The sequence below is a fragment of the Copadichromis virginalis genome, linkage group LG15 (genome assembly GCF_057382275.1).
Source record: "Copadichromis virginalis isolate Kocher_CV1m ecotype Utaka linkage group LG15, C_Virginalis_male_GT1.1, whole genome shotgun sequence".
Taxonomy (NCBI): domain Eukaryota; kingdom Metazoa; phylum Chordata; class Actinopteri; order Cichliformes; family Cichlidae; genus Copadichromis; species Copadichromis virginalis.
Genome location: NC_140632.1, coordinates 5,715,431 through 5,741,840, shown reverse-complemented (window position 1 = coordinate 5,741,840; position 26,410 = coordinate 5,715,431). Strand labels below are relative to the sequence as shown.

At 40.7% G+C, this 26,410-nt stretch overlaps 2 protein-coding genes and 1 pseudogene across 2 annotated transcripts; 1 reads left to right on the top strand and 2 right to left on the bottom strand.

Moving 5' to 3' along the window:
- Window positions 1–1,202: 1,202 nt before the first annotated feature.
- On the bottom strand, window positions 1,203–8,357 carry vrtn (vertebrae development associated). Its single transcript, XM_085431498.1, has 2 exons — window positions 8,040–8,357; window positions 1,203–4,384 (listed from the first exon to the last, which is right to left on the bottom strand). The coding sequence occupies exons 1-2, from the start codon at window positions 8,349–8,351 to the stop codon at window positions 2,639–2,641; spliced, it is 2,058 nt and encodes a 685-aa protein (XP_085287624.1). The 5' UTR covers window positions 8,352–8,357; the 3' UTR covers window positions 1,203–2,638.
- Window positions 8,358–15,098: 6,741 nt separating this feature from the next.
- Window positions 15,099–15,918, top strand: LOC146691617 (uncharacterized). The gene is made up of 3 exons (XM_085433491.1): window positions 15,099–15,391; window positions 15,478–15,598; window positions 15,730–15,918. The coding sequence occupies exons 1-3, from the start codon at window positions 15,320–15,322 to the stop codon at window positions 15,888–15,890; spliced, it is 354 nt and encodes a 117-aa protein (XP_085289617.1). The 5' UTR covers window positions 15,099–15,319; the 3' UTR covers window positions 15,891–15,918.
- Window positions 15,919–17,635: 1,717 nt separating this feature from the next.
- Window positions 17,636–26,049, bottom strand: LOC146691616 (uncharacterized; annotated as a pseudogene).
- Window positions 26,050–26,410: the final 361 nt, after the last annotated feature.

The window sequence follows — 26,410 nt, the reverse complement described above, 5'->3', positions numbered from 1 at the left end:
CAGACTATGGGGTTAATTGTAACATTTCACTCTTTGTGTTTGAGACCATACCATGCAATGGGTAATTGCGCTGCAGAGAAAATAGCTGCACTATTTAATAGCAGAGACATGTAAATACTTTGCATTACATTTTGAATCCACTACCTTAAAAGAGCTCCAATTTACAGACAGAAATGTCAAAAATGTTACAACTATCCCCGGTTTTTATAAAGCCTTCTTAAGTTAACAAATTGTTTTGCTTCCAGACTTGATGTCCAACCACAGGGCAAGTAAAATCACTGAAGAGTATGTAAGAAACATTGCGCTGGAAACTACCTATTTATAATAACTTGTGAATTTCTACTTGTAGTAAAATTCCAGTGTGGCATCAGCTATTCATTACAAGGGGTTAAATGCTGATTTTTAAACACAAAAAGCTACACAGAGCCCTTCTTCCTTTTCATTACCTCCATCCCTCCCCCAAACTCTTGGATCTCTTGGTCTGATCTCCAACACTTTTATCCGCATGCATACAATTACCCCCTTCCCCCCTTTCGCCCTCACACTTATGACCATTAACATGAGCACAATAGCTAAAACAGAGAGGAGGCGGCAAGCAGAAACCACAAAACCAGTCTCAAAGCTCATTGTTATTCTTTAGCCACTGGCTCGGTTTGACCTGCTCGTCTGCGGTTATATAAAGGGATTTTGTTCTTTATTTTTGCCTTGCTTATGTTTTGCACAGCATGGAATTTGTTAATATGAATATACTGCCTATGCCTCACTTCCTCTGGGTCATGACGCACTGTGGAATGAACAATTTCACCTGTTAAGTAGTCCAATTCATTCTACCAGACAATCAAATCAGGATTCAGTTGATGGAGTACAAGATTAGATATGCTCAGAAAGGGGTTGTTGGTATCCATCCAAAAACTTGGAAGGATGACCAAGTTATTTAGAAAAAGTAGAGGTATTCAACTATTTCCCCAATCTTCCATATGTTTGCAGTAAACAAGGGGTGGTTTTAATGCTTTGCACCAGGTAACCCGTGTTCATGAGCTGACATAAAGCACTGCACTTCTTAGGTTCATATGCAGTTAAAAGAAGCAAAACCTGTGCTGAGAAGAAAAACAAAACATGCCAGCATTCTTAACTGTACACTTTTCAGACGTAACAAAAAACAAATGCTCAGGTCAAATTTAGACTAAATTTATTATGGGGAATCCATAGGGTGCACAATACAAAAGAGTAGCTTATGAAAAGAAATCTTCACAGATATTTTACTGATGTAGGTAGTTCTAAAATTGTGTGCACAACGGCACGTCTTCATACATTCAATTTTTAGCTTGTTTGGTTTTTTTTTCTTTTTTTTTTTTTCACAAAATTAGATTCAGTTAAAAACAAAAAAAACAACAACAATAAAATAATAAAATACTCTGAAGTACATACTCAGAGTGTGTATCACATTCTCATTGCTATGGATGTCAGATACTGCCACAAATCACTGGTGTGCCAAAAATATGCACAAGATGTCAAGAGAAAAGTGTCACCCTAAATGGAAACCTCCTCCGATTTGGTCTGTTAAACATGATTTTTTAGCATACAGGAACCTTTTTAAGGTGGCCATTTAATCCAAGAATGTCAAGATCATTTCCTCTAAATCTAACCCAGTAGTTAAATGGAGTGGAAAAGGAGTCAAGGTCTTCTGGTTGACAAACCAGTGCTGATTTACACCACTGTAACTCCTGCCTCCAATGATGCATGGAGGCACGAGGTGAAAAGGACACCATGTGGATGTTTCTGCAGTATCACTGGCCTATTGATAACATGGCAGTAACTGACATGCTGGGAGATGGAACTAGATGGTGTAATGACTCAAGTAATACATCCAACAGTGTACTGGTACTATTAACTACTAAGTTCCTAAACAAAAGTCAAGCCAGCATGTCAAAATCTTAAGATCATTTAAAAACTACCTAAATTGTCAGCTCACCAATTCGCTCGCTAATTTGTAGTACAAAAAAATAAAAATAAAAATACACAACAACAACAACAACCTGAAAGGAAAATGCAACCCTGTTTTTTTATAACGAAAAGTAATCTTATCTGAAAACTAACACTGTTGTTTACATTCAAAGAAATAAAAAAAAATTTAAATTTTTTTTAAAAAAAAAATCATTAAATCCCCAGGCCAATTACAACGAAAAACTTACACTTAAGCATTAAGAATTAAAGAAAATAAAAAAGTTAAAGAAAAATAAGGACACCCGAATTATATAGTGGGGATGGGGATTAAAGGAGAATGTAGGAGATGCAGGTTCAAACAAAATGACACAAAACAAAAGCTTTGAACTGCCTTTTGCCTGGAGGGTAACATGCATGGTTTGAATGGACCCACAGCTCAGTTTCTTTTCACACATGTGCATGTGCAAATGTCCAGGAGGGAGGAATGACCTACTGGGGTGGTACTGGGGGGAGGAAAGGACAGAATGCATTTAAATGCTAAGCCCATGTATACAATCTTTTAGAACATTAGAACATAAGGCAACAATGTGTAGGTAGTTTGTTTAGAACAAAACGCTGCGGTATGAACGTGACATAGACTAGCAGAGCTTTCATTTTGCTCCTGAATGCCAATTTTTAAGTGGCACAAAAGCTTTTAAGCGTGAATTAGTGACACCCCGTGATGCAAGGCTCGCTTCCACATGTAGTAGGTCGAGCGAGGGGTGAACGGGAAGTAGGACCTGAATTCTTTAAATGTGGGGAAGGATTTCTCCTCAAAGCGCTGCTGTAGGAAGAGCTTGGCCTTTGCCTTAAAGTTGGCCAGAGTCACAACATCCATCGGAAACATCGACTCACCTACAGGTGCCTTTCTGTGAAGGATGTGGGTGGGGACAAAGGGGGGCATGGTGGGCCTTTCTAGAAATTTAGGGGTCTCAACAAATGGGGCTACATGCTGACTCTCCACCCTGCTTTCAGTGGTCTGGTTTTCTGTACCTGTGCTCTCCAGCGTCTTGAGGACATTGGCCTCTGTGTTCTGGGTGACCATTTTCTTTTTGTGGTTCTGGCTACTACGCCACAGCCAGTAGAGGCAAGTTGACATGGAGGGGAATTTCATCTTAAACTTTGCCAGGGACCATTTGGCCTTCTGGACGTGCAACTTTGCAGCTTCTCTGAGCTGTTTTTTGCTCATATATGCAAGCCTGTAGCTTCTGTGTTTTTGTCTGTAGATCCTCATCCTTGCCAAAACAGGCTGGCTGACATTGCGCAGCTCTGGTGACAGACTTTTGGGGCTTTGACTCTTGTCTGAGCTATCCTCACTGCTGCCAGTGCTGCCTTTGTACCCTCTGTTGAACAGCATGGCTTCTCTTCTCCAGTTGTAGTAGGTTGATCTTGAGATTCCTGGAAAATTTCTTTTAAAGATTCTGAAGGGCAAGGATGCGTTCATGGCAATGCAATTTTGCAGGCAGCGCTTAGCTTCCTGCATATGTGCAACATTGTGAGCACGTTCTGCATCCAGCTTGCCAAGGTTGAGGCCAAACATACCGGCAACGCTATCATTAGGATCCAGCTCATCCTGCTTTGCATCAGGTGATGACCAGGCTTCCTGCTCTGTGCTATCTCCTGAACTCGTCTCCCCAGTGGAAGAGGTGGTGGAGAATTTTCCTCCAGATTTCATGAGCTCATGCTTCCAGTTGTAATAAGATGACCTAGAGATCTCAGGGAAGAACTGTTTAAACAGGTGCAAAGGGATGAGCTTGCCTGATAAGTAGCAAGCTTGCAAGAAATGTTTAGCCTCATACCTGGCGGCTGACTTTTTGCAGTGTTCCTGCGTCTGCCTCTTCCAACGATAGAAGGTTCTCTTGGTGATGTTGTACTTGTCTTTCAGACTGGGATAAGAAAGCTGGGGGTCCTGAATTTGCTCGTCACTCTTAATGGCTGACACACTCTGTGTGTTGTTAGGGCTTTCAAATGTAAGGTCATTTGTGCGGACTAATGCCACAAAATGATTGGGTCTGAATGATGATTCGGACTGCAACTCACCAGACCACATAATGTGGATGGTTTGGGGCTCAAAGTCTTTGGGGCAGGTCCTCGGGCGTATGATTCTGTTATAATAGGGCCTGATTTTCAGATTGAACATGGGGTAGATTGAGTAGATGTTGAACTGAAGAACTGATGACAGGGCGTACACATGCCACATGTTAGCATAGGTGCCAGGGAAGCAGGAAGCTTTAACATCTGCATCAAAGATGGCCTCCAATACTGTTCCAGGCAGTTTTACCATGTCCTCAGACTCTTCAGCACACAGACTGAAGCGAACAGCCTGCAACATCATTTTAGAATCTATCATCCCAGACAAGTAGTATCTCTTCCACAGCGCCATTTCCACTGTGGTTCGTACCTGTGAGGGACAACAACAGGGACAAAGAAAATTTTTGTTGTTGTGCTTCTGTTCACCAATTTTAAAATTCAAGTGTAGACTTTCAACTTTAATTCATGGGGCCATTTTGCATTAACTGCTGATGAATTGCAATTTTTATACGTAGTCCCCATTTTCACAGGCTCAAAACTATTTGGATAATGAACTGACAAGTACTTCGATGGCCATGTGAGTTTTTTTGCTTGTTATTTCATGACAAATGGCAGATATAATTTTGGAAGTATTTTTCATTTTGACTGTAATTTTAAATATGACACACAAAAGACATGTCAGTACAAGTGAGAGAGGCTAGTTTTGGGCTGAAGGAAAATAAAAGGAGTGACCAAATCAACAATCTGGTCTATTCTTTACAAGAATAAATGTACTGCTTGGCTCAGAAATACCAAAAGGCTTCTAAAGCCTGTATTATACACAGTTACGGACATTGTTAGCTGGCGACCCAGCAACCAACCAGTCATTCACGTTATACTTCTTTGAAGTCCTGGGTTCATGCATAGTTGGTAGACTGTTATGTAAATTCTCCACTGACGAGTCTGTGCAATCACAAAAAATAGGCAGGCACGCAGACATCCACATAGACCATTGCTCTAACTGTCTGATGACAAAATGAAAATGAATGTATGAATGAGAAGTATGATCCCCACCTAAAAGACCCTGCATAGCGTCAACTTGCTAACGGAGATTTGATTTGTTAATCCTGATATTAGAGAACTTCCCTTTTTTTGCATGAAGCAAGCCTTAAGGTTTGGTCACATATCTATGGGGCGCCGTTTGTAAAGTGAAATATGCTGAAATTAACGGCAACATTTTTCCACATTTAGCTCAAAACAAGTCATTTTTTACAACATTTAGTAAAATATTTGTAACTTTTCATATTTAAAACAGGATTTTAAATGTTAAATATTCAATCTAAATGTTAAATGTTAAATCTAAATGTTAAATGTTAAATGTAAATATTATATTTAAATCTAAATCTAAATGTTAAATCTAAATGCTAAATGTTAATAATAATAATAATAATAATAATGGATTGGATTTATATAGCGCTTTTCAAGGCACCCAAAGCGCTTTACAATGCCACTATTCATTCACTCTCACATTCACACACTGGTGGAGGCAAGCTATGGTTGTAGCCACAGCTGCCCTGGGGCAGACTGACAGAAGCGAGGCTGCCATATCGCGCCATCGGCCTAAATGTTTAGGCTAACATGCAAATTTATTGCACGGATCAGCGGAAATACCAAAATAAAAGCTTTCCGAAAACCACCGGTGCAAAAGTGTGCCGGTAGTGGTCAGACACGTTCTCACTCCCAAAGCATAATAATTTTCGCTAGGTGACAAATTGTCAACATTTTATGCTTTCGGGTACCCAACACGTTCCTAAATTACGGCATCGGAAAAAGGAGAGCACATGAGAACCGTTTGGACTCAATCTACACGTTTGTTCATTTTCTAAAAATCGCTTTGGGAAACACTATTTTACGTCATTTAACTGCTAGTAAAGGTTAAGAATAAGGTTATAGTTAGGGATAAGGTTATGTTTAGGGCTGGAACGTCTATTATGGCGAGACCGTCATTCCACTGGAATTCAGCCATAACCCGGCACGGATCAATGACTGTATAAAAGTCATTTATACATTTATACAGTCATTGGCACGGACCATGAGAAAGCACGTCCGGCGATTTAGCTGAAAACATCGGAAGATCCGTTTCGTCGGCCATCCAAAGGTTCAGCAGTAGTGCACTCTTAGCAGCTGCAGTCTCCACTTCACAATCGCTGCAGCACATGTCCAGCAAAATCGCTGGACATGCTCGTAGGCAAGAAGTGAAGCAGCACATGGCGGGGAGAAGTGAGGAGGAGAACAGACACAATTTTGCACCGGAGGTTTTCGGGAAGCTTTTATTTTGGTATTTCCGTTGATTCGTACAATAAATTTGCATATTAGCCTAAACATTTAGGTTTAACATTTAACATTTAGATTTAATATTTAACATTTGATGAAAGGTTACAAATATTTTACTAAATGTTGTAAAAAATTACTCGAAAAAACATGTTTTTGTAAGGTTTTGAGCTAAATGTGGAAAAATGTTGCCGTTAATTTCAGCATGTTTCACTTTACAAACGGCGCCCCATACATATCCTGGTCACTCACTCTGAACCTTAACCGAAACCCCAAACTGCTTAGCTTATATCCTTTAAAAAAAAATGACAAGACATTTAAGGACCACTCGTTTCTTATGAAGCTTCTGATATGATCCATGCCACATGAACTCATCCTCAGTTTGGAATAAAAGCTATACTTCTTTAGAGTTCTCTCACTGCGTGGACATTAGGACTGCTAGCAGTCAATACCCTTACACTGAAGCACAAGAGACACTGATTAACAGTCATTCCTCCTGCTGCACAGATTAAATATTCTTTTCACAGTTGGCATCATATGATTGAGATGATTGAGAGCATTTCTGAGTGAGGATGATTGTGGTTCTTACTCCAGGATGTTTAAGAATTTAAGAAGTGGTCTTTTAAATACAGACTGCATTCACAGTCGATTTGTTCTGACAGCATCATATATTGAAATGATTTCACAATGAAAATTAGTTGCTAAATGCAGACGAGACTAAAGTTTGAGAGTACAAAAGATCTGAAAATGTTGTGCTGACATTGATGCAATGCTGACACCTTTGCAGGTGCAACATCCAAAGACATGTCAGGGCAAGTGAACAAGCACACCAGTCAGCTCTGCAACACACACACAAAAAAAATATCCCAAAGATCACAGAAGGCAACTAAAAGTACAAAATGAGAGAATTATTTGAGTGTTAAGAAAAACCAGGTTGAGCATTTCTAATGAAATCAAGAACACTCTTAAGGAGCTTGCCACATCATTTTAAAAGTATATAAAAGAGATACATTAATGTCAATATGAAAGGTTTACAGTGAGGTGCAAAGCACTGGTTACACTGAAGAACAAAGGGTCCATATTAGACTAAAACAATCTATCAAACCCTGCACCTAGTTGAGATGAACGTGTATCAATATGATGGGAAAAAAAAAACAACCTCCCATTATATGTCAGACACAGCGTTATGGCCTGGGAGTGTACAGCTGCTAGTGTAACAGAGTCCCTACAGGATCACCTCTGAAGTGAAGCTGATCAGAGTGCTTCAAAGTGCAAAAAAATGATGACCCCCCCCAAAAAATTCCAAAAGTAACACAAAAGTGTATCAAGGAAAGGAAGAAATTAGATATTTTTCCACCGGTCAAGTCAGTCACCAGGTCACAGAACATGTGTTTCAGTGATGGAAGATAAAACAAAAGACAGATAAACCCACAAAAAAGGCCTAGCAGCACATCTCAAGGGAGGAACTCCAGCACTTGGTGGTCCATGTGTTCTAGACTTCAGGAAGTCACAGCAAATTATTTTTATCCAGTGATTAAAGACAATCCTTATATTTAACATTACATAGCTTTGCTAATTAAATTAAATGAATGAAATGAGGCTGTGTATAGAAATGACTGTAGTTCTTAAATGTTTTCCCTTCCACGAAAACCAGGGGTAACCTTTTTGAACCAAGGCAGTAGATTTAGACCATTAGCGCACACGATCCTGCTTACCTGTAGCTCCAAGCTCAGTCCAGTGTTGCCCACTAACAGCAAGCTGATTGCATCAAACAGTAAGTTGCCTTCTCCATCACAGTTTAGAGGCAGGAGGCCCCTGGGTGCATCAGCTGGGTACAAACCATGAGCGGCATCGTCAACTCCTGCCCACTCAGGGAAATCCTGACAGGTGGTCTTGGGCAGCTGAAAGGCAGCGAGGACTTGCTCCACCTTCTGGGCCACTTTGGTCACTGCATCTAGGCCAGGGCTCTCTGTGGCCTCCTGGAGCTCTCCCAGAGCAGACAGCATGACCTCGTCCCTCTGAACCATACCTGTGGATCACACCAGAGATGCAAGGAAGGAGGAGGAGATAAGACCTAAAGGAAGAACAGTGGGGGGAGAGAACAATTCCAGATCCCAGGAAAACTGAAGATTATTTGAGATTTAATTATTTAAACTGTTAAATAAAATATGACCGGTAAATCTTATCCCAATGCCTTTATCACAAGTAAACTACATTACTGAGATTACTGTGGCTGAAACATGTAAAAGCAACAACTACAACAACTTTAATCCTGAATTACCAAATGCTGTTAGTAACAAATAACTCCACACCACCTCCTCCTTAATTAAGGAAAGGCTAACCTGGAAATTAAAGCATGTCTCTACTACTCATCTGAGCGAGTGTTATTTAAATGTAAAATTATTGTGTTTTCAGCAGAAGCGCAGCGTATTCACGTGATAAAATGTTGATTATCAATTATAAAATTAAAGCGAGCCCAAAACATTGCTAGAAGCTCTCACCTGCAGCTAACAGGCCTGACCCCTCCTACACTGAAGCGAGGGGGTCAGCACAGGTACGATACAGTTACATTACAAACACTAAAATCTCCTAATGCGTCAAAGCTAAACCAAAATAAAACTGGATTAAACTAAGCAGGTCCTATGCATCTGTGAAATAACACCTTTTAATTATTGAAAGTTTCATAAAACGTTATGTTTAAAATTTAGATATAGTCCCGTTAATTGAAAGAAGAACAACAAAAAAAACCCCACTTTGTTTTAACTCAAATGAGTGCATCACACTTCCGTAAATTTACAGGTCGCCTAATAAAAATGCAATTACAAAAAGTCTGTAAAATTGGCCTGGGTCATAGTGGCCCGTGATGAATATTATTTTTGTTTTTATTAAAATAGAGAAATTGTTAGCTACATTATTTAAAGGACAAAAAGAAAGAAAGAAAAGAAATCTGAACAATTTCAAAGTCATTACCTAGTATATGGCTCAATTTGCGCTGCGTCATGGCCTGTTTGTTTTGGGGGTTTTATTTACCCGTGTTTTTGTTTTCTGCCAACGCTTATTGATTACTTAAAAAAAAAAAAACACATACCACTGACGCCTTCTTAGTCACCAAAAAAAACCCCAAAACCCCCCCCCCCCCCAAAAAAAAAAAAAAACCCTGAACGAACGCCCGAACAGTAACTCCACATCACAACCCAAAACAATGATGGAAGCCATTATCTTTCTTACCTGGGCGCCTAGTGACCTAAGATGAGTATCAATGAAAACCACGTACTCTTACTGGTATCTTACTGGAGGGTTTCACAGATCATAGATTGCTTTCACGCTGCGAGTGTTTTAGTCCATTGCGTCCGTTTAACCTCTGGGAGTCCTGTTCTCCGGTGTGCAGTTGAGATGTGGACATCGATTAACGACACCTCCCTTCAGGAAACAGTCCACGGACGACCCTGGACGCCTCTCGCCGTCCCTCCCCGCGAAACACCTCCTCCTTTTCTCGTCTTCCCCGCCTGCTCCTCCTTACGTCGTGCCAGGGTCAATTTCAAAGTGAAGTGTTAACAGGAGCAAATGTGTTAGGGGCCATAAGAAGAAGGTACTTGTAGTTTTTTTTTCCTCAACGCGTTTTGGCTTGTTTTTGTTCACACTGAAAAGTTCATTTTCAAGGTTATTTGTCAAGTGCTTTCGGGTTAAGAGAGCAGCAGGGCCCCATTTTTGCTTCATTAACTGACCAACCTTACGTTTATGCTGCATAAAAATACACGTTGTCAGTTTATTTTTTTATTATATTTTTTTCCACTCAGAAGACTACAAATCAGTTTTAGGTTGTCCAGGGTAGACAGTAGTGTAAGTGCTACTTAGTTATTGAAGTGGATATGTGTAGACAGGGTGTTGACATGAGAGGAGAAAAAGGCTCCAGAAGCCCAGGTCAACTTGTTTCTATACTGTATCACTTCTAACACCTCCTCTCCTGCCTTTTGCAGGATTTCAGGGATCAAGGCCTTTTGTTCCACACACACAGAGACCCCCCCCCCACACACACACACACACAATCCCAGTGACTCTACCCTAACCCCCCACAGCTGGAGGACACCCTCTCTGGAGGACTTTTTTTTAAACCTCCAAAACTCCCCCATTGCATCCACACACCAGGGGACAAGAGCATTTGTCCCCTGGTGTGTGGATGCACACACCAGGGGACACACCAAAGATCTGTGCACTCCAAGTTCTGAGCAGACTCACTGGTGCCTGAGTTCACCGGGGTTCAAGGCTTTGGTCTGAAGCTTATCAGCTAATTGGTCAATGTGTGAATGTGGTTGCTTGTGTGGGGGGTTTACAGTAGAATGGGTACATTTTACACTTTGGTTTGTATAGTTAACACTGCAAATAATGCATACAAACACCCACTTGTTAAAAAGTGCAGCTCTAGGTGTGTGGACAATTTCTTTTCCTTTAGATTTGCATCCATTGTCTTAGTTTAAAGTCTAAAAACATGTGGACATCCACAGAAAGGGTTCACTAAAATGTAGATTTTGAAAGATGATCACTATGGTGATGCAGAAATCACAAAGTGAAACAGGCAAAGAAGCTTTTAAATACGCCGCCATATTTATTTATTTTTTTGGCCTGAATAATCTATAGAAGGAACTGAAACTGTCAGATCTGGATACTACAAGGAAGTTTACCCATATGGAAAAGAAATAGTAAAAACTTATAAAAGACTTGCATAAGATGTGGGCTACTTCATATAGTGAATCATATCAGGCTTATATGATTTACTCATGAAAGTGGCCACTTTCTCATTACTTTTATATATTGTTTTAGTAAGTATCCAAAACATACACGTTTCATTTATATAATTTTTCAAGGGATCTTACATCTGTTTTCACTCTTGTATGCTATCATACAAGTTTCACACAAGACAGATACAAACTTTGTAAGATTTATATATACCTTTTCCATATGGGTAGGTTGGTTTCAAAAGCTTGAGAACATAGTTCTTTTGGCCAATAAAGCTACTCTGACATTCATTTGAAACTGAATCTTGTTTTTCCATAAGATTGCATATGAGTTGGATTTTGTCTTCCCTAGGTTGTACAGTGTGGCAGTGCCATTTTGGCAAGGTCCATCTGGAAATGGTGATTTTTGATCTCAGGAAGGCTCCACTTGGATGAATAGAGTGTGAGAGACCACACACCACACACATCATTACAAATTTGACTGAAAAGTACATTTTATGTAGTTCTAGTTCAGTAACATTTTAAAACATCTTCATGTCTGCTCTTAAATTTCATCTGTACTTTAGTGGCTTTCAGGCAATTGGCAGAAAAGGTACTCTATCCATCTTCACTTCTTGCATTCCTATGTTTGACATTAAAATAATCGTACGTCTTCAGAATCTGATAAAGATATTTGCTTCTACTTAACATTGTATGGAATAAGTGCCTTTAGCCAATTCCAGTGAGGCTCCTCATGTGTATTCATGCCACCTTTCTTGTCAGTGTTTGTCTTCACCATCTCCTCAACCCCCGCAGACTCCTGGCTTTAGCCTTAGGTGTGTAGATTAGCTGTGCTGCGTTGCACTGTGAACACAGTAGTGGGCTGGCTGCAAGTATTTAAAATGTAAATAGGGCAGCACCAGGACCGGCTCCAGGAATTTCTTACCTGCTGTGGATGCATGTCTGTGTGTAAGTGCGAGAAAGAAGGGACAGAGCTTTAGATTGCATCTAACATTGCACTCTATACAAATTTAATTAACATTCATGGCACAAATTGCTGAATGGTCAGTTTCTTGTACTCCATCACTTGCATGAACATGCGACTCTGCTAAACGATTCAGTTAGACTTGTTGTGCTTGTTGTGCTTTTTATGTGTTATCAATCCAGTGTTTTGTTTGTGTACATGTGCTTCAGTTTCTTCCCAGTTACTCCACCTGGTTTGCAGAGCAATTAATTCAATTTAACAAGTACTACAATTTGCATAGGAGTGGCCAAGCATGGAACTGATTTGCCTAAATCTAAATATTTTAAAATATTTAAAAAATTCAGTTTTCAGTGTTTTTGAACTTGAGATTGTACAGCCAGATAATTCTGGAACTTAACATATAAAGCATACAGTGATTAACAAGTTATTTGACCACCACAAAATGTATCGTTTACATGTTGGAACAGCTCAGTACTGTGTTTTATGTGTTATGCTTCTGTAATGGTTAATCCACCAATATGCCCAGGCTCTTTAACCAAATTGTTGTTCTTATTGTTAAAATATAATTACTGTTGCTATCAATGAATTTTTAAAAAAAATATTGTTTAAAAAGCACATTATTATCTTTGATTAAGTTTTTTACTTGCATTCCTAAACATAAAAATTAGTTTTAGAGGTTGAATGTGTTGAATGTGCTGGTTTAAAAACATCTACTTACATCTCTTCAACTTTCTTCTTTTTCTTATCTCACTTCTTGCTTCATTTTCTTATCACTGATCCTACTGCCCAGCTGAAAGTTGCAAAAATTTCTTATTCCGGGTGTCTTTCTTTTGTTGCACTACCTAAATACCCTTGCCATTGTTTAACATTAACATGTGTATTTCCTATGCTGACTGACCTGTTTGGAGCTTGTCTACTGTCCCATTTCAAGGGATTCTTGTGTGGTAGTACACAGTAGTTGATATATTAAATCTTGGTGATTTCTCACTGCTCATCATTTAAGAGCTCAGCCCCTACAAATGAACTCAGTGGATTTTTTACTAGCTTTTCTTTTCTTTTCTAATAATCACCCAAGGGTTTTTATAACATCCAGACTTGCTCCAGACTGGCTGTTATAATACTGTAGGACAAAGTTAAATTTGATTTGTTCTGCTAGCTGCGTCCTTTTTTAACTGATACTTTTTTCAACAAACCTACCTTTTTGCTGGATAGCTTTCTTTACCTGACCGTTTGTTGTTCCCTACGGAGCCACAGTGGCATTTCTAATGCCTCAAGCATATACTGGTGTTGTTTTCATTGCCCCTAAGCAAATCCTCAGAGACAAGCCTGAATAATATTTAGGTGTGACGATGCCGACTTGGCTGCTGAACCATACCCCACACATTGATTTCCTTTTTGCCCAGACAATCTATGCATGCACATATATTTTAATATTGCAGTATCAGCTTCTCGTTCTTGCCCCACCACATAACCCATGACATTACTGCCGTTCTAACTGTATTACTCATATGCAGTGCATGCCGACTTTTATTAGTGATTTTTTTTTCACATTTAGAATCTAATTCAGTTCCCCATGTTTCCACTTTCCACCAATTTGTCCACTTTCCTATCATTTTTAAAAAAATGATATCTTCAGTATATTATTCCATTATATAAAGTATTAACCTCATTCAGTGCAGTTTGATCATCAACCTCTTATTTCTCACCACTGCACACGGTTTCCACATCAGATAACACTGTAGCTGCTGCCTGTTAATTAACCTGGGCAGAAGAGGTGGTCCAGGGTGGAGCCTGCTTTGAAGAAGAGGCCCAAGAAAAGAACTAAAGCATGAGACTTGACAAACAGCATTTGGGGGTGGGGAGGTCTTTTTGTAATGAATTCTAGTCATTGTCTGTAGTTTTCCCCTTTTTGCTTGTAGACCAGTGCATTTCCTATATGCTGTTTTTGTTAAGTCAGTTAGACGTGGGTAGGCAGAAAATCTCTTTGTCCAGAGGAAACCAAAATTTGCAATTGCCACTGTCACTTCCTATACTGCGAACCAGGTGTCATCACCAAATCTCTCAAGTTAATAGCGACCATCCATGTCAGAGTATGACTCTGACCTAAAGCACAATTATCATCCATCTGAACCATGTTTGTAATCTTATCATCTGTGTATTTTAGATTTAAACACACTTTTGCACCTTAAATTTTAAACCTTAAATTACATTTACATGTTTAGTAAATACACAGAAGAAAAATCACTGGATTAAAACTTCAATCTCAAAAGGAAGCAGATCTTTTTTAATATATCAAACACATCAATGCTGAGAATATAGTGATATATAAAGGGAGTGCAAAAATATTAGTCAAGTTGTATTTTTGAGGAATAATTTTATTATTGAACAACAACGATGTTCTCAATGAACCCAAAAAACTCATTAATATCAAAGCTGAATGTTTTTGGAAGTAGTTTTTAGTTTGTTTTTAGTTTTAGCTATTTTAGGGGGATATCTGTGTGTGCAGGTGACTATTACTGTGCACAATTATTAGGCAACTTAACCATAACACAAATATATACCCATTTCAATTATTTATTTTTACCAGTGAAACCAATATAACATCTCCACATTCACAAATATACATTTCTGACATTCAAAAACAAAACAAAAACAAATCAGCGACCAATATAGCCACCTTTCTTTGCAAGGACACTCAAAAGCCTGCCATCCATGGATCCTGTCAGTGTTTTGATCTGTTCACCATCAACATTGCGTGCAGCAGCAACCACAGCCTCCCAGACACTGTTCAGAGAGGTGTACTGTTTTCCCTCCTTGTAAATCTCACATTTGATGATGGACCACAGGTTCTCAATGGGGTTCAGATCAGGTGAACAAGGAGGCCATGTCATTAGTTTTTCTTCTTTTATACCCTTTCTTGCCAGCCACGCTGTGGAGTACTCGGACGCGTGTGATGGAGCATTGTCCTGCATGAAAATCATGTTTTTCTAGTGATGGGACGTTCTGTATCGAGGCTTCGGAGCGTGTGTCGAGTAATGGAGGGGGCGTTTCCGCGAAGCGCGTATCGAGGCTTGCTTCATTTATGGGAGGAGCTGAAAATGATGACGTCCGAAGCCTCGCTGCCCGGCTGTACCACGTGACTGGTTCATGAAGTGGTTCGAACTTTGCCGCGAGATATGACAGCGATATAAACCCCTCAGACTTCATTCAAAAATGTGGGTGTTTGATGGAGAGTTGCGGTTAGTGAGAGTTTGGAGACCGTTTGGAGGTTTATGAGAGTGAGGAAAGTCAGGAGAGAATGGAGCCAGCTAAGAAGAGGAGCATGTCCTCCCCTGTGTGGGAACATTTTGATCTTATTCCTCCCAACAAGGTATGTAAATTTCTACAGAAGATGTATTTTCATGATACTGATGGTGCAATACAATTTATGTTGAGCTGTCTTGACTTTTGTACAAGGTGAAGTGTTTTCTATGTGCCAGGGAGCTGGGATATAACAACAACAACACCTTATCCATGCTTAGGCACTACAGAGCTTTGCATGAGAATAAGGGGGACACCGATTGTGGAGCAAGACCAGGTGAGCCATCAAATGCAATGATAATATAGGATGCAGTAATGTTACTAAATGATATAACAATATTATACAACTGTTATAAGTTACGTATGTGATATTTATATTTGTGCTTTATCTTTATTGTCTTTCCTCAGGAGAAAAATCTCAAATAGATGAAGACCTGGTCAGCATGGTGATTGAGGACTCCCAGCCATTTAGCATTGTGGAGGACAAAGGATTCAAAAGATTTGTTAAATCATTAAATCCTAGCTATGTTCTCCCCACTAAAAAGGTCATAAAAGCAGTGAAAATTTAGTTTTTACAGAATAAAATGTGAACAGGCAGTGTGTAGCTGTCCATACCTCAACGTTACAAAAGCACAACCACTGTCCACACCCCAACCACACCTCACCTCACAGTAAATGATCATTTCCATTTCAAGCATTTCCAAATAATCATTTCCCATACTGCCACTATAAATATACACAGTATACTGCCATCACTACAATATACATGTTTTACACACTCCTTTTGTTGTTGACATTTACAGGCTGTGTGCAAAATGCCACACTCTTCAAATTCATGCCAGCTATTATTTTTACGTCCTGCTAGAGCAAATGAAGCTTCATGAAGCTTCGCGTTGGGGTGAACCAATTGGATGAAAAGCTTCAGTGCTTCATGGGGCTTCATCTGCCCATCACTATGTTTTTCTTGAAGGATGCAGACTTCTTCCTGTACCACTGCTTGAAGAAGGTGTCTTCCAGAAACTGGCAGTAGGACTGGGAGTTGAGCTTGACTCCATCCTCAACCCGAAAAGGCCCCACAAGCTCATCTTTATGATACCAGCCCAAACCAGTACTCCACCTCCACCCTGCTGGCGTCTGAGTGGGACTGGAGCTCTCTGCCCTTTACCAATCCAGCCACGGGCCCATCCATCTGGCCCATCAAGACTCACTCTCATTTCATCAGTCCATAAAACCTTAGAAAAACCAGTCTTGAGATATTTCTTGGCCCAGTCTTGACGTTTCAGCTTGTGTGTCTTGTTCAGTGGTGGTCGTCTTTCAGCCTTTCTTACCTTGGCCATGTCTCTGAGTATTGCACACCTTGTGCTTTTGGGCACTCCAGTGATGTTGCAGCTCTGAAATATGGCCAAACTGGTGGCAAGTGGCATCTTGGCAGCTGCACGCTTGACTTTTCTCAGTTCATGGGCAGTTATTTTGCGCCTTGGTTTTTCCACATGCTTCTTGCGACCCTGTTGACTATTTTGAATGAAACGCTTGATTGTTCGATGATCACGCTTCAGAAGCTTTGCAATTTTGAGACTGCTGCATCCCTCTGCAAGATATCTCACTATTTTTGACTTTTCTGAGCCTGTCAAGTCCTTCTTTTGACCCATTTTGCCAAAGGAAAGGACGTTGCCTAATAATTATGCACACCTGATATAGGGTGTTGATGTCATTAGACCACACCCCTTCTCATTACAGAGATGCACATCACCTAATATGCTTAATTGGTTGTAGGCTTTCGAGTCTATACAGCTTGGAGTAAGACAACATGCATGAAGAAGATGATGTGGACAAAATACTAATTTGCCTAATAATTCTGCACTCCCTGTAGTGATATTAAACACATGGCAAAGGTTTTCTTTTGTTTTGTACAGCATGCTTTTTGTGTTTGACACAGGTGTATTGTGTGGATTCGCACTCTTGAACCCACAGTGTGTCTTAGACTGCAGAGAGATTATTGTCTGCATGCATCACATCATCTACATTCATCACCTAAACAAATAGACAAATAGACAAATAGACATATTTATTCACTTTAAAAGCAGGTTAGCAGTTTACATTCTTTGAAGACCTACATTGATGGAAGTAATTGCGTTAGATGGGTCATTAAGTAACTGAATTCCTACAAAAATAAATAAATAAAAAACACATGCATTCATATTATTGATATGATTGCATGTATTGTGTCCTTTGAGGTCTGAAAATAGAGATTAGGTACTTTTTAAATGTTGAAATAATGTTCTGCAATGATGAGACATGTTCTTTAACACCACATCTAATCTTAAAGAATAAGAGTTAGAAAATAAGCAATGCTGATATAGTGTCTTGGTCTATTTCAGCTTTACTATGTTTTATCATCACTATTATAATCGGACCACTTCTAACTAGCTCTCTTTAATTGGGTCTCTTTAAGCGAAGTATGAAAAATAATTTAAACAGATTTCTGCCAAAAAATAAATAAATAAAAGTGAAATACACTGGTTGTCTTTTGCTGTACTTGGGATGATGCTCACAGGTGTCTGAGCTGGTAAAAGCAATGTTTACAATGCCCAAATGGTGGTTTTAGAAAAAAAAACAACTTCAAAATAATATATAGATCTTGCTGGATTATCTGAAATATGTAAATGAGGATTATAAATTCACCTATGCAAAACAAACCTTTTTTTTATTGTATATGAATAAGAATAAATCTGTACTTAGAGGTTCAGGTTCTTGATCCACGATGAAGCCTCTTTCTCTCCCTTTCAGTGCTACAAAAATACATTTGTTATTATCTTTTCTTTTACTTTCAGTATGTCAGAGTCTACTGCAGGGTTAACAGTTAAACAAACCTGACACCCTGACCCACAGCTCCACTGACATTTTGGCTTGCTCATCCACAATCATCCAGCACCTGAATTTCTTGTTTTGGGGACTTTGAAGAGTGACAGTCAGAGTTATATCACAAGCAGTCTGCTGCTTAATCTGATACTGAGCGTCCTCTTGTATTTGAGCACCAGTTTCATGCACCCACGTCTGAATGATCAGCTTTTGTTGCTGTTTATATCAATGTTTTTGCTTTGGGTAGGTGAACAGAATATTCTGTAGTGACAATGTTTCATCGGGCATGAGGTTATGAGAGAAACAAGAAAATGTGTTAATTGCATAGATTCGTTACTCAGGGCTTTCTTGTTATTATCCTACAAAAAGGCTTTCATGTTGCTAGTGGATTGGATTAACGGAGATGTTCGCGCGGCACGGAACACCGCCTTTGCCTCCGCGAACACATCGGACTACAAACACGCACATTACCAACTCCGGAAGACGATCAAAGCAGCCAAACGTGAGTACAGGGACAGGGTGGAGCAACAGTTTGACAACCCTCAGAGTATGTGGCAGGGACTAAACACGATCACAGACTTTAGAGGGAAAACCAGCACACCGCAGACCACGGCCTCTCTGTGTGAGGATCTAAACGTATTCTACGCTAGATTCGACACAGCGAACACCATGAGACCGGACAGTGTGCGCACCGCGGATGACGTCAGTGCGCACACTGTGTCTGAGGAGGATGTGCGGAAGTGCTTCAGGAAGGTGAACGCACACAAAGCTACTGGTCCGGACGGGATTCCCGGCCGCGTCCTCAAGTCATGCGCGGCTCAGCTGGCTGGAGTGTTCACGCACATCTTCAACCTTTCCCTCTCTCTGTCTGTAGTCCCAGCCTGCTTCAAAATGGCCACCATCGTCCCTGTACCCAAATCCTCCACCATCTCCTCATTGAACGACTGGCGACCTGTAGCCCTGACCCCCATCGTAAGCAAATGCTTCGAGAAGCTGGTCAGGGACTTCATCTGCTCTGCACTACCCGACTCACTGGACCCTCTACAGTTTGCATACCGCCACAACAGGTCCACTGATGATGCCATAGCCCTGACACTACACACTGCCCTGTCACACCTGGAGAAGAGAGACACGTATGTGAGGATGCTGTTTGTAGATTACAGCTCAGCATTCAATACCATCGTTCCCTCGAAGCTGGACAGGAAACTGCAGGATCTAGGACTGAGCAGCTCCCTCTGCAGCTGGATCCTTAGCTTCCTGTCTGACAGACGCCAGGTGGTCAGACTGGGCAGCATCACCTCATCCCCCATCACACTGAACACTGGTGCTCCACAGGGGTGTGTACTGAGCCCTCTCCTGTACTCACTCTACACCTACGACTGCACAGCCACTAACAGCTCCAACATCATTGTGAAGTTTGCGGACGACACTACAGTGGTGGGTCTTATCACCAACGGTGATGAGACGGCTTACAGGGAGGAGGTCAGCGCCCTGACCCACTGGTGTCAAGACAACCATCTCACCCTCAACGTCGCAAAGACAAAGGAGTTGATAGTGGACTTCCGGAGGTGCAGAGAAGTACACACCCCCATCACCATCAACGGCGCTGCTGTGGAGAGAGTGAGCAGCTTCCGGTTCCTTGGAGTACATCTGGCTGAGGATCTTACGTGGTCAGTACACACAAACAAAACAGTGAAGAAGGCGCAGCAGCGCCTCTTCTTTCTCAGGAGACTGAAAAGATTCGGCATGAGCCCCCGCATCCTCAGGACCTTCTATCACTGTGCCATTGAGAGCATCCTCACTGGATGCATCACCACCTGGTATGGCAACAGCACCGCCTACAACTGCAAAGCTCTCCAGCGAGTAGTGCGGTGCTCTGAACGGATAATTGGAGGTGAGCTTCCCTCCCTCCAAGACATCTACAGGAAGCGCTGCCTGAGGAAAGCGGGGAGGATCATCAAGGACTCCAGTCACCCCAGCCATAAACTGTTCAGACTGCTTCCATCAGGAAGGAGGTTCTGCAGCATCCGGTCCCGTACCAGCAGACTGAGAGACAGCTTTTTCCATCAGGCCATCAGACTGCTGAACACGTCATAGACACCTCAGCTTCACTACTGGAACTTCAACATTATGCACTCCACACTGTATATAAATGCCACTTGTTTTGCACATATTCAACTCTGTATATTTTATATATTATTATTATTTTTTTTTTTTTTTTTTTTTTTTTTTTACTATTTAATTTGTAAAAATGTGTATACACACACACACACACACACACACACACACACACACACGTAGGAAAATATTTAGTATACACATCCAGAAATGCATACACTATTATATATTGTACATATATTTATTAGTTTCAGGTTGGCCATTCTTGTATTTTGCTCGTTTGTGTTGTTGTGTTTGCACATCTCTGTTGCTTGTGGGGCTCGCACACAAGAATTTCACTCGCATGTGCTGTGCCAGTGTGCCTGCACATGTGATGTGACAATAAAAGTGATTTGATTGATTTGATTGATTAGTGCTTGCTGATGTGAGGAGAGTGACAGTGGTGATGTCCAGCATCTTTCACAGTGAGATCTTTGATTCTCAGAATGCATTTTGACTCATCATCCTATGATATAGATGCCTGGATGACTCCGTTTGGTAGTACAGCATTGTAATCAGTTTCTATTTTTGTGCCAAGATTTTATACAGTGAGGAAGCAGATAAAATCTTTTGCACATGGAAATGTAATATTATAAACTCGTTCTTAAAATATTGAACAATCTTTCCCAGTTACACCTGTGGAAAGAGGAACAAGAGGCTCTAAGATCCTGGAAATAAAAGATTAGATTATCAGACTGAGATAGCATGATGAGACTGGGTTCATTTGTCTCTCATTCTACAGTGGGGCAAAAAAGTATTTAGTCAGCCACCGATTGTGCAAGTTCCCCCACCTAAAATGATGACAGAGGTCAGTAATTTGCACCAGAGGTACACTTCAACTGTGAGAGACAGAATGTGAAAAAAAAATCCATGAATTCACATGGTAGGATTTGTAAAGAATTTATTCATAAATCAGGGTGGAAAATAAGTATTTGGTCACCTCAAACAAGGAAAATCTCTGGCTCTCACAGACCTGTAACGTCTCTGTAAGAAGCTTTTCTGTCCCCCACTCGTTACCTGTATGAATGGCACCTGTTTGAACTCATCATCTGTATAAGACACCTGTCCACAGCCTCAAACAGTCAGACTCCAAACTCCGCCATGGCCAAGACCAAAGAGCTTTCGAAGGACACCAGGAAAAGTATTGTAGACCTGCACCAGACTGGGAAGAGTGAATCTACAATAGGCAAGCAGCTTGGTGTGAAAAAATCAACCGTGGGAGCAATCATCAGAAAATGGAAGACATACAAGACCACTGATAATCTCCCTCGATCTGGGGCTCCACGCAAGATCTCATCCCGTGGGGTCAAAATGATCATGAGAACGGTGAGCAAAGATCCCAGAACCACACGGGGGGACCTGGTGAATGACCTGCAGAGAGCTGGGACCAAAGTAACAAAGGTCACCATCAGTAACACACTACAACGGCAGGGAATCAAATCCCGCAGTGCCAGACGTGTTCCGCTGCTGAAGCCAGTGCATGTCCAGGCCCGTCTGAAGTTTGCCAGAGAGCACATGGATGATACAGCAGAGGATTGGGAGAATGTCATGTGGTCAGATGAAACCAAAGTAGAACTTTTTGGTATAAACTCAACTCGTCGTGTTTGGAGGATGAAGAATACTGAGTTGCATCCCAAGAACACCATACCTACTGTGAAGCATGGGGGTGGAAACATCATGCTATGGGGCTGTTTTTCTGCCAAGGGGACAGGACGACTGATCCGTGTTAAGGACAGAATGAATGGGGCCATGTATCGTGAGATTTTGAGCCAAAACCTCCTTCCATCAGTGAGAACTTTGAAGATGAAACGAGGCTGGGTCTTCCAACATGACAATGATCCAAAACACACCGCCCGGGCAACAAAGGAGTGGCTCCGTAAGAAGCATTTGAAAGTCCTGGAGTGGCCTAGCCAGTCTCCAGACCTCAACCCCATAGAAAATCTGTGGCGGGAGTTGAAAGTCCGTGTTGCTCGGCGACAGCCCCAAAACATCACTGCTCTCGAGAAGATCTGCATGGAGGAATGGGCCAAAATACCAGCTACTGTGTGTGCAAACCTGGTAAAGACCTATAGTAAACGTTTGACCTCTGTTATTGCCAACAAAGGTTATGTTACAAAGTATTGAGTTGTATTTTTGTTATTATTATTATTATTATTATTATTATTATTATTTATTGTCATTGTCAAAGAACAATGAAATTGCGTTTGGGGCTTCCGTACAACCCGTAAAAAAAAAAAAAAAACAGCAGCAGGTGGAAAAGGTGGCGCGCAGGGTGATGTTGGTCCCGCAGGATACTGTGCACCCTCCTCAGACAGCAAGTGGGGAAGATATTACTAATCTCTGGCAGAATTGTTCCAATAATTCTGCCAGCTTCTTTCACCACCCGCTGGAGTGCTTGCTGGTCGGCCTTGGTGCAGCTGGGGAACCACACTAGAAATCCATGCGTCAGGACACTGCTGATGGCACAGTTATAGAAGTTCAACATCAGAGGTCTGGGAATGTGTGCGCTCCGTAGTCTCCTCAGGTAGTAGAGGCGCTGTTGGGCCTTCCGTGCAACTAAGGTGATATGGTTGCCCCAGGACAGGTCCTCGGTCACAGTTACCCCCAAGAATTTAAAACTGCTCACCCTCTCCACCGCCTCACTGCCAATGAAGAGAGGCAGATGGTTGTTATGACCCTTCCTCCGGAAATCTACAATGATCTCTTTGGTCTTTTTGGTGTTTAAGACCAAGTTATTGTCGTGGCACCATGACTCTAGTTGTTGCACCTCTGTCCTGTAGTTTGTCTCATCGTTGTTGGATATAAGTCCGAGCACTGTGGTGTCATCGGCAAACTTAACAATGAGATTGGACGCGCAGGAGGAAATACAGTCATGGGTGAAGAGAGTGTATAGCAGAGGGCTCAGAACACACCCCTGAGGGGCACCGGTGTTCACCACAAGGGTGGAAGAGGTGTTCTTACCCACTCTGACACTCTGTCTGCGGTTAGTGAGGAAGTCCACAATCCAGTTGCACAGAGAGGAGTTGAGTCCCAGTTGGTGGAGTTTGGGACGGAGTTTATATGGCCGGATGGTATTAAAAGCCGAGCTGTAGTCTACAAAGAGGAGCCGTGCATAGGTGTTCCTGTGTTCCAAGTGCTTCAATAATGTGTGCAGCACTATGGCGATCGCATCCTCAGTTGACCGGTTCTCCCTGTATGCAAACTGGTGCGGGTCCAGAGATGGTGGAAAAGCAGCTCTGATGTGTTATTGACCAAATACTTATTTTCCACCCTAATTTATGAATAAATTCTTTACAAATCCTACCATGTGGATTCATGGATTTTTTTTTTTTTCACATTCTGTCTCTCACAGTTGAAGTGTACCTCTGGTGCAAATTACTGACCTCTGTCATCATTTTAGGTGGGGGAACTTGCACAATCGGTGGCTGACTAAATACTTTTTTGCCCCACTGTATGTGTTCTGATCAAAGATAAAAGCAGCAGCCACATAATAATATGACATTACCAACCATCCCGTGTGTGAATCTATTCACGAAAAATTCAGGTTTACTGTCATTGCGCTTCAACTGAAATTGAATTCAGTAGAACGCTGTAATACAGCCTTTTTTCTAATTTCTGAACATTTACATTTAATTTAGTGTGTTCAGTACCTATATAGTATATAAATACTTTATGAGTACAGGAGAAGAATGGATTAACAGGTGGAGATAAAAGAAATAAAATTATACTCTGCACAATTTGGCTTTCCTTGGTAATGGATGTAATCCATGCAGTTGGATTATCTAAGCACTAAGATTCTCTTATCCTAACTTTTTATGAATTCTGGTTCACACTTGAACTCATGACAGTGTCGACTGAGGTCAATAAAAATGAAAACATCCAAGGTTTTTGTTTTGTTTTGTGTTTTTAACTATAACATCACAAGTGTGCATTTTGTGTGTTTTATTTTGTATTCAATTTTGTGTCTTTAGTTGTTTTGCTTCCCTTGTTACTCTTAAACTGTGGCTTTCATTTAGTTTTATGTATTTGTTTATTGTTTTTATGTCCATGGTGTAAGTAGATCTGTTCTGGATAAAAAAAATATGCAAATACCTTTAATATGAAATTATATATTTCTACCACATTCTACTTAACTATCAAGTAAATAAATATACAGATGTTATTCTGTAATGCTGTATTAGTGCTAGTTTTTATCAGCCATTGGTTTGGTTTTGTTAAACAGATGTGACAAAACTGTTTATGATGGTTTACTACAGTGTAACTATTTGCACACATGCCTTGTTCAAGTTTTAGCTCCTCATCCACAACCTTGTGTCGCCCTCAGTGTCAGACAGTTAGTTCAACTTCTCTTCTTGTTGTTATCCTAAGATGTAATTTTCCCTGCATTTGGTAATCGGTTAGAGTTTAGATATAGTTTGAAAAACAATGTGAAAGTTTAAATGAAAATATCCATCACTGCATGATTTATGTGTCATTTATAGTGTAACACTCGGGCATTAAAGTGGACTGGAGGGATTTGAAACAGCGTTTTAAGTGCTGATGTCGATAAGTTGTGGTCGTGGCACTTCAGCATCCAACTACCACTGCAGAAGAGGAGCGAGTGCAAGCAGAGCAACAAATATCAGGAAAACACACAAACTTTCTGCAGAGTTTATTGCACAATGTGTCTGCCAGCTAAAGGAACAGATGCTGGATTTATAGAGGTGCAAAGTAATGAAGTACAAATACTTCATTACTATACCTAAGGAGAATTTCCAGGTATCTGTACTTTACTTGAGTATTTAATTTTAATTTTACTCCCTATATTTTTACACAAATATCTGTAGCTTCTACTCTTTACACTTTAGGTTTAACACATTTTCAGGATGTTTTTATTGAAGGATTGAGCCTTGGTGGTTCCTGTGTAGTTCCTGAACATCTTAATCAGTTTCCTCATAAAAGGATGAAAGTCTGGCCCTATAACCTTGGCAAAGTTACATCCAAATAACTTCTAATTGCAATTGTTTAAACTGATGATCTTGGAATTTACAGTTGTTTAGAAATGAAAGGGACCTTTTCTAACTTGTTTGCCTTAGATCTTCACAGAGTTCCTTGCACTTTCTTATTGTTCTGGTCAAACCAGTCCTTTTTCATGCTAGCAAAGAGACGCTACAACTTGTACTCAATCACGATCACTAAAAAGTTAATATGCATCAGCCCTGTCAACTTTATTGACTTTGTTGAACCTTCAGCAGGGCTGGAATGCCACAAAAATTGGCCCTGGCATTTTGACTAGAGACCGGCCCACCAGGCATTATAGGAAAAACAATAAAAAGGCTTTGAATGAAAAAAACAAAACAAAAAAAACCAGTCTTGTTGGCATATATGTATGATTTCTATACATTTTACATCAGATAATTATTTAATAAAAGCTAGACATTTTAAATAAGAATAAGAAAGAAAAGTATTTCTTTGTGCCCCACTTTCCCTGTTAATGCCCTACCTGCCCCCCTGGCAAAACTCTGCTAGACCCGCCCCTGCACAGTTACTAGCTGTCAGCTACTTAAGAAGGACAAACAACACCTTAAGAAGGTGTTGTTTGTCTCTCAGAAACAGTTCATAACTTCCCTTCAACTCATTCATGTCACCTAAAAGATAAACCTGTTTCTCCATCACCTGCTCAGCTCAGTAAGGACATCTCCTGGTACTAGGACCAGCAGCGTTTACAGACATGGCTCCAGCAAACATCAGCTGATACTAGAAAGTAATATAAAATAAATTCTAACAACAGCTTATCAAACTTAAACGTGTTGTTTAGCGCGATATCCGCTGGTTTCCTCTTTCTGACGCAAAGTGGGCGATAAACAAACAAAACACGGGACTTGCGTCAGAAAAGCCGATCAGCTGATCATTGATCAGTAGCAACAGGAGAGGGAGGGGAAAGACTGAGAGAAGAAGACACAGAATAATTCAAGCACTGTCTTTTTTTCATTCTAGCTGAAGTACGGGACAAATCACGTTCCTTTTCACCTCCACACTATTTTCTTCTGTTTGACTGTGATAAGACTGCTTTCAGCGCCCTTGCCCAAGCAAG

Bases quoted from the DNA above. Each gene is read 5' to 3' on its own strand.
- vrtn (XM_085431498.1), bottom strand. From the start codon at position 8,351: ATGGTTCAGAGGGACGAGGTCATGCTGTCTGCTCTGGGAGAGCTCCAG. The intron at 4,385-8,039 runs GTAAGCAGGATC...TGTCCCTCACAG, and splicing joins GACTGAGCTTGGAGCTACAG to GTACGAACCACAGTGGAAAT.
- LOC146691617 (XM_085433491.1), top strand. From the start codon at position 15,320: ATGGAGCCAGCTAAGAAGAGGAGCATGTCCTCCCCTGTGTGGGAACAT. The intron at 15,392-15,477 runs GTATGTAAATTT...CTTTTGTACAAG, and splicing joins ATCTTATTCCTCCCAACAAG to GTGAAGTGTTTTCTATGTGC. The intron at 15,599-15,729 runs GTGAGCCATCAA...GTCTTTCCTCAG, and splicing joins CGATTGTGGAGCAAGACCAG to GAGAAAAATCTCAAATAGAT.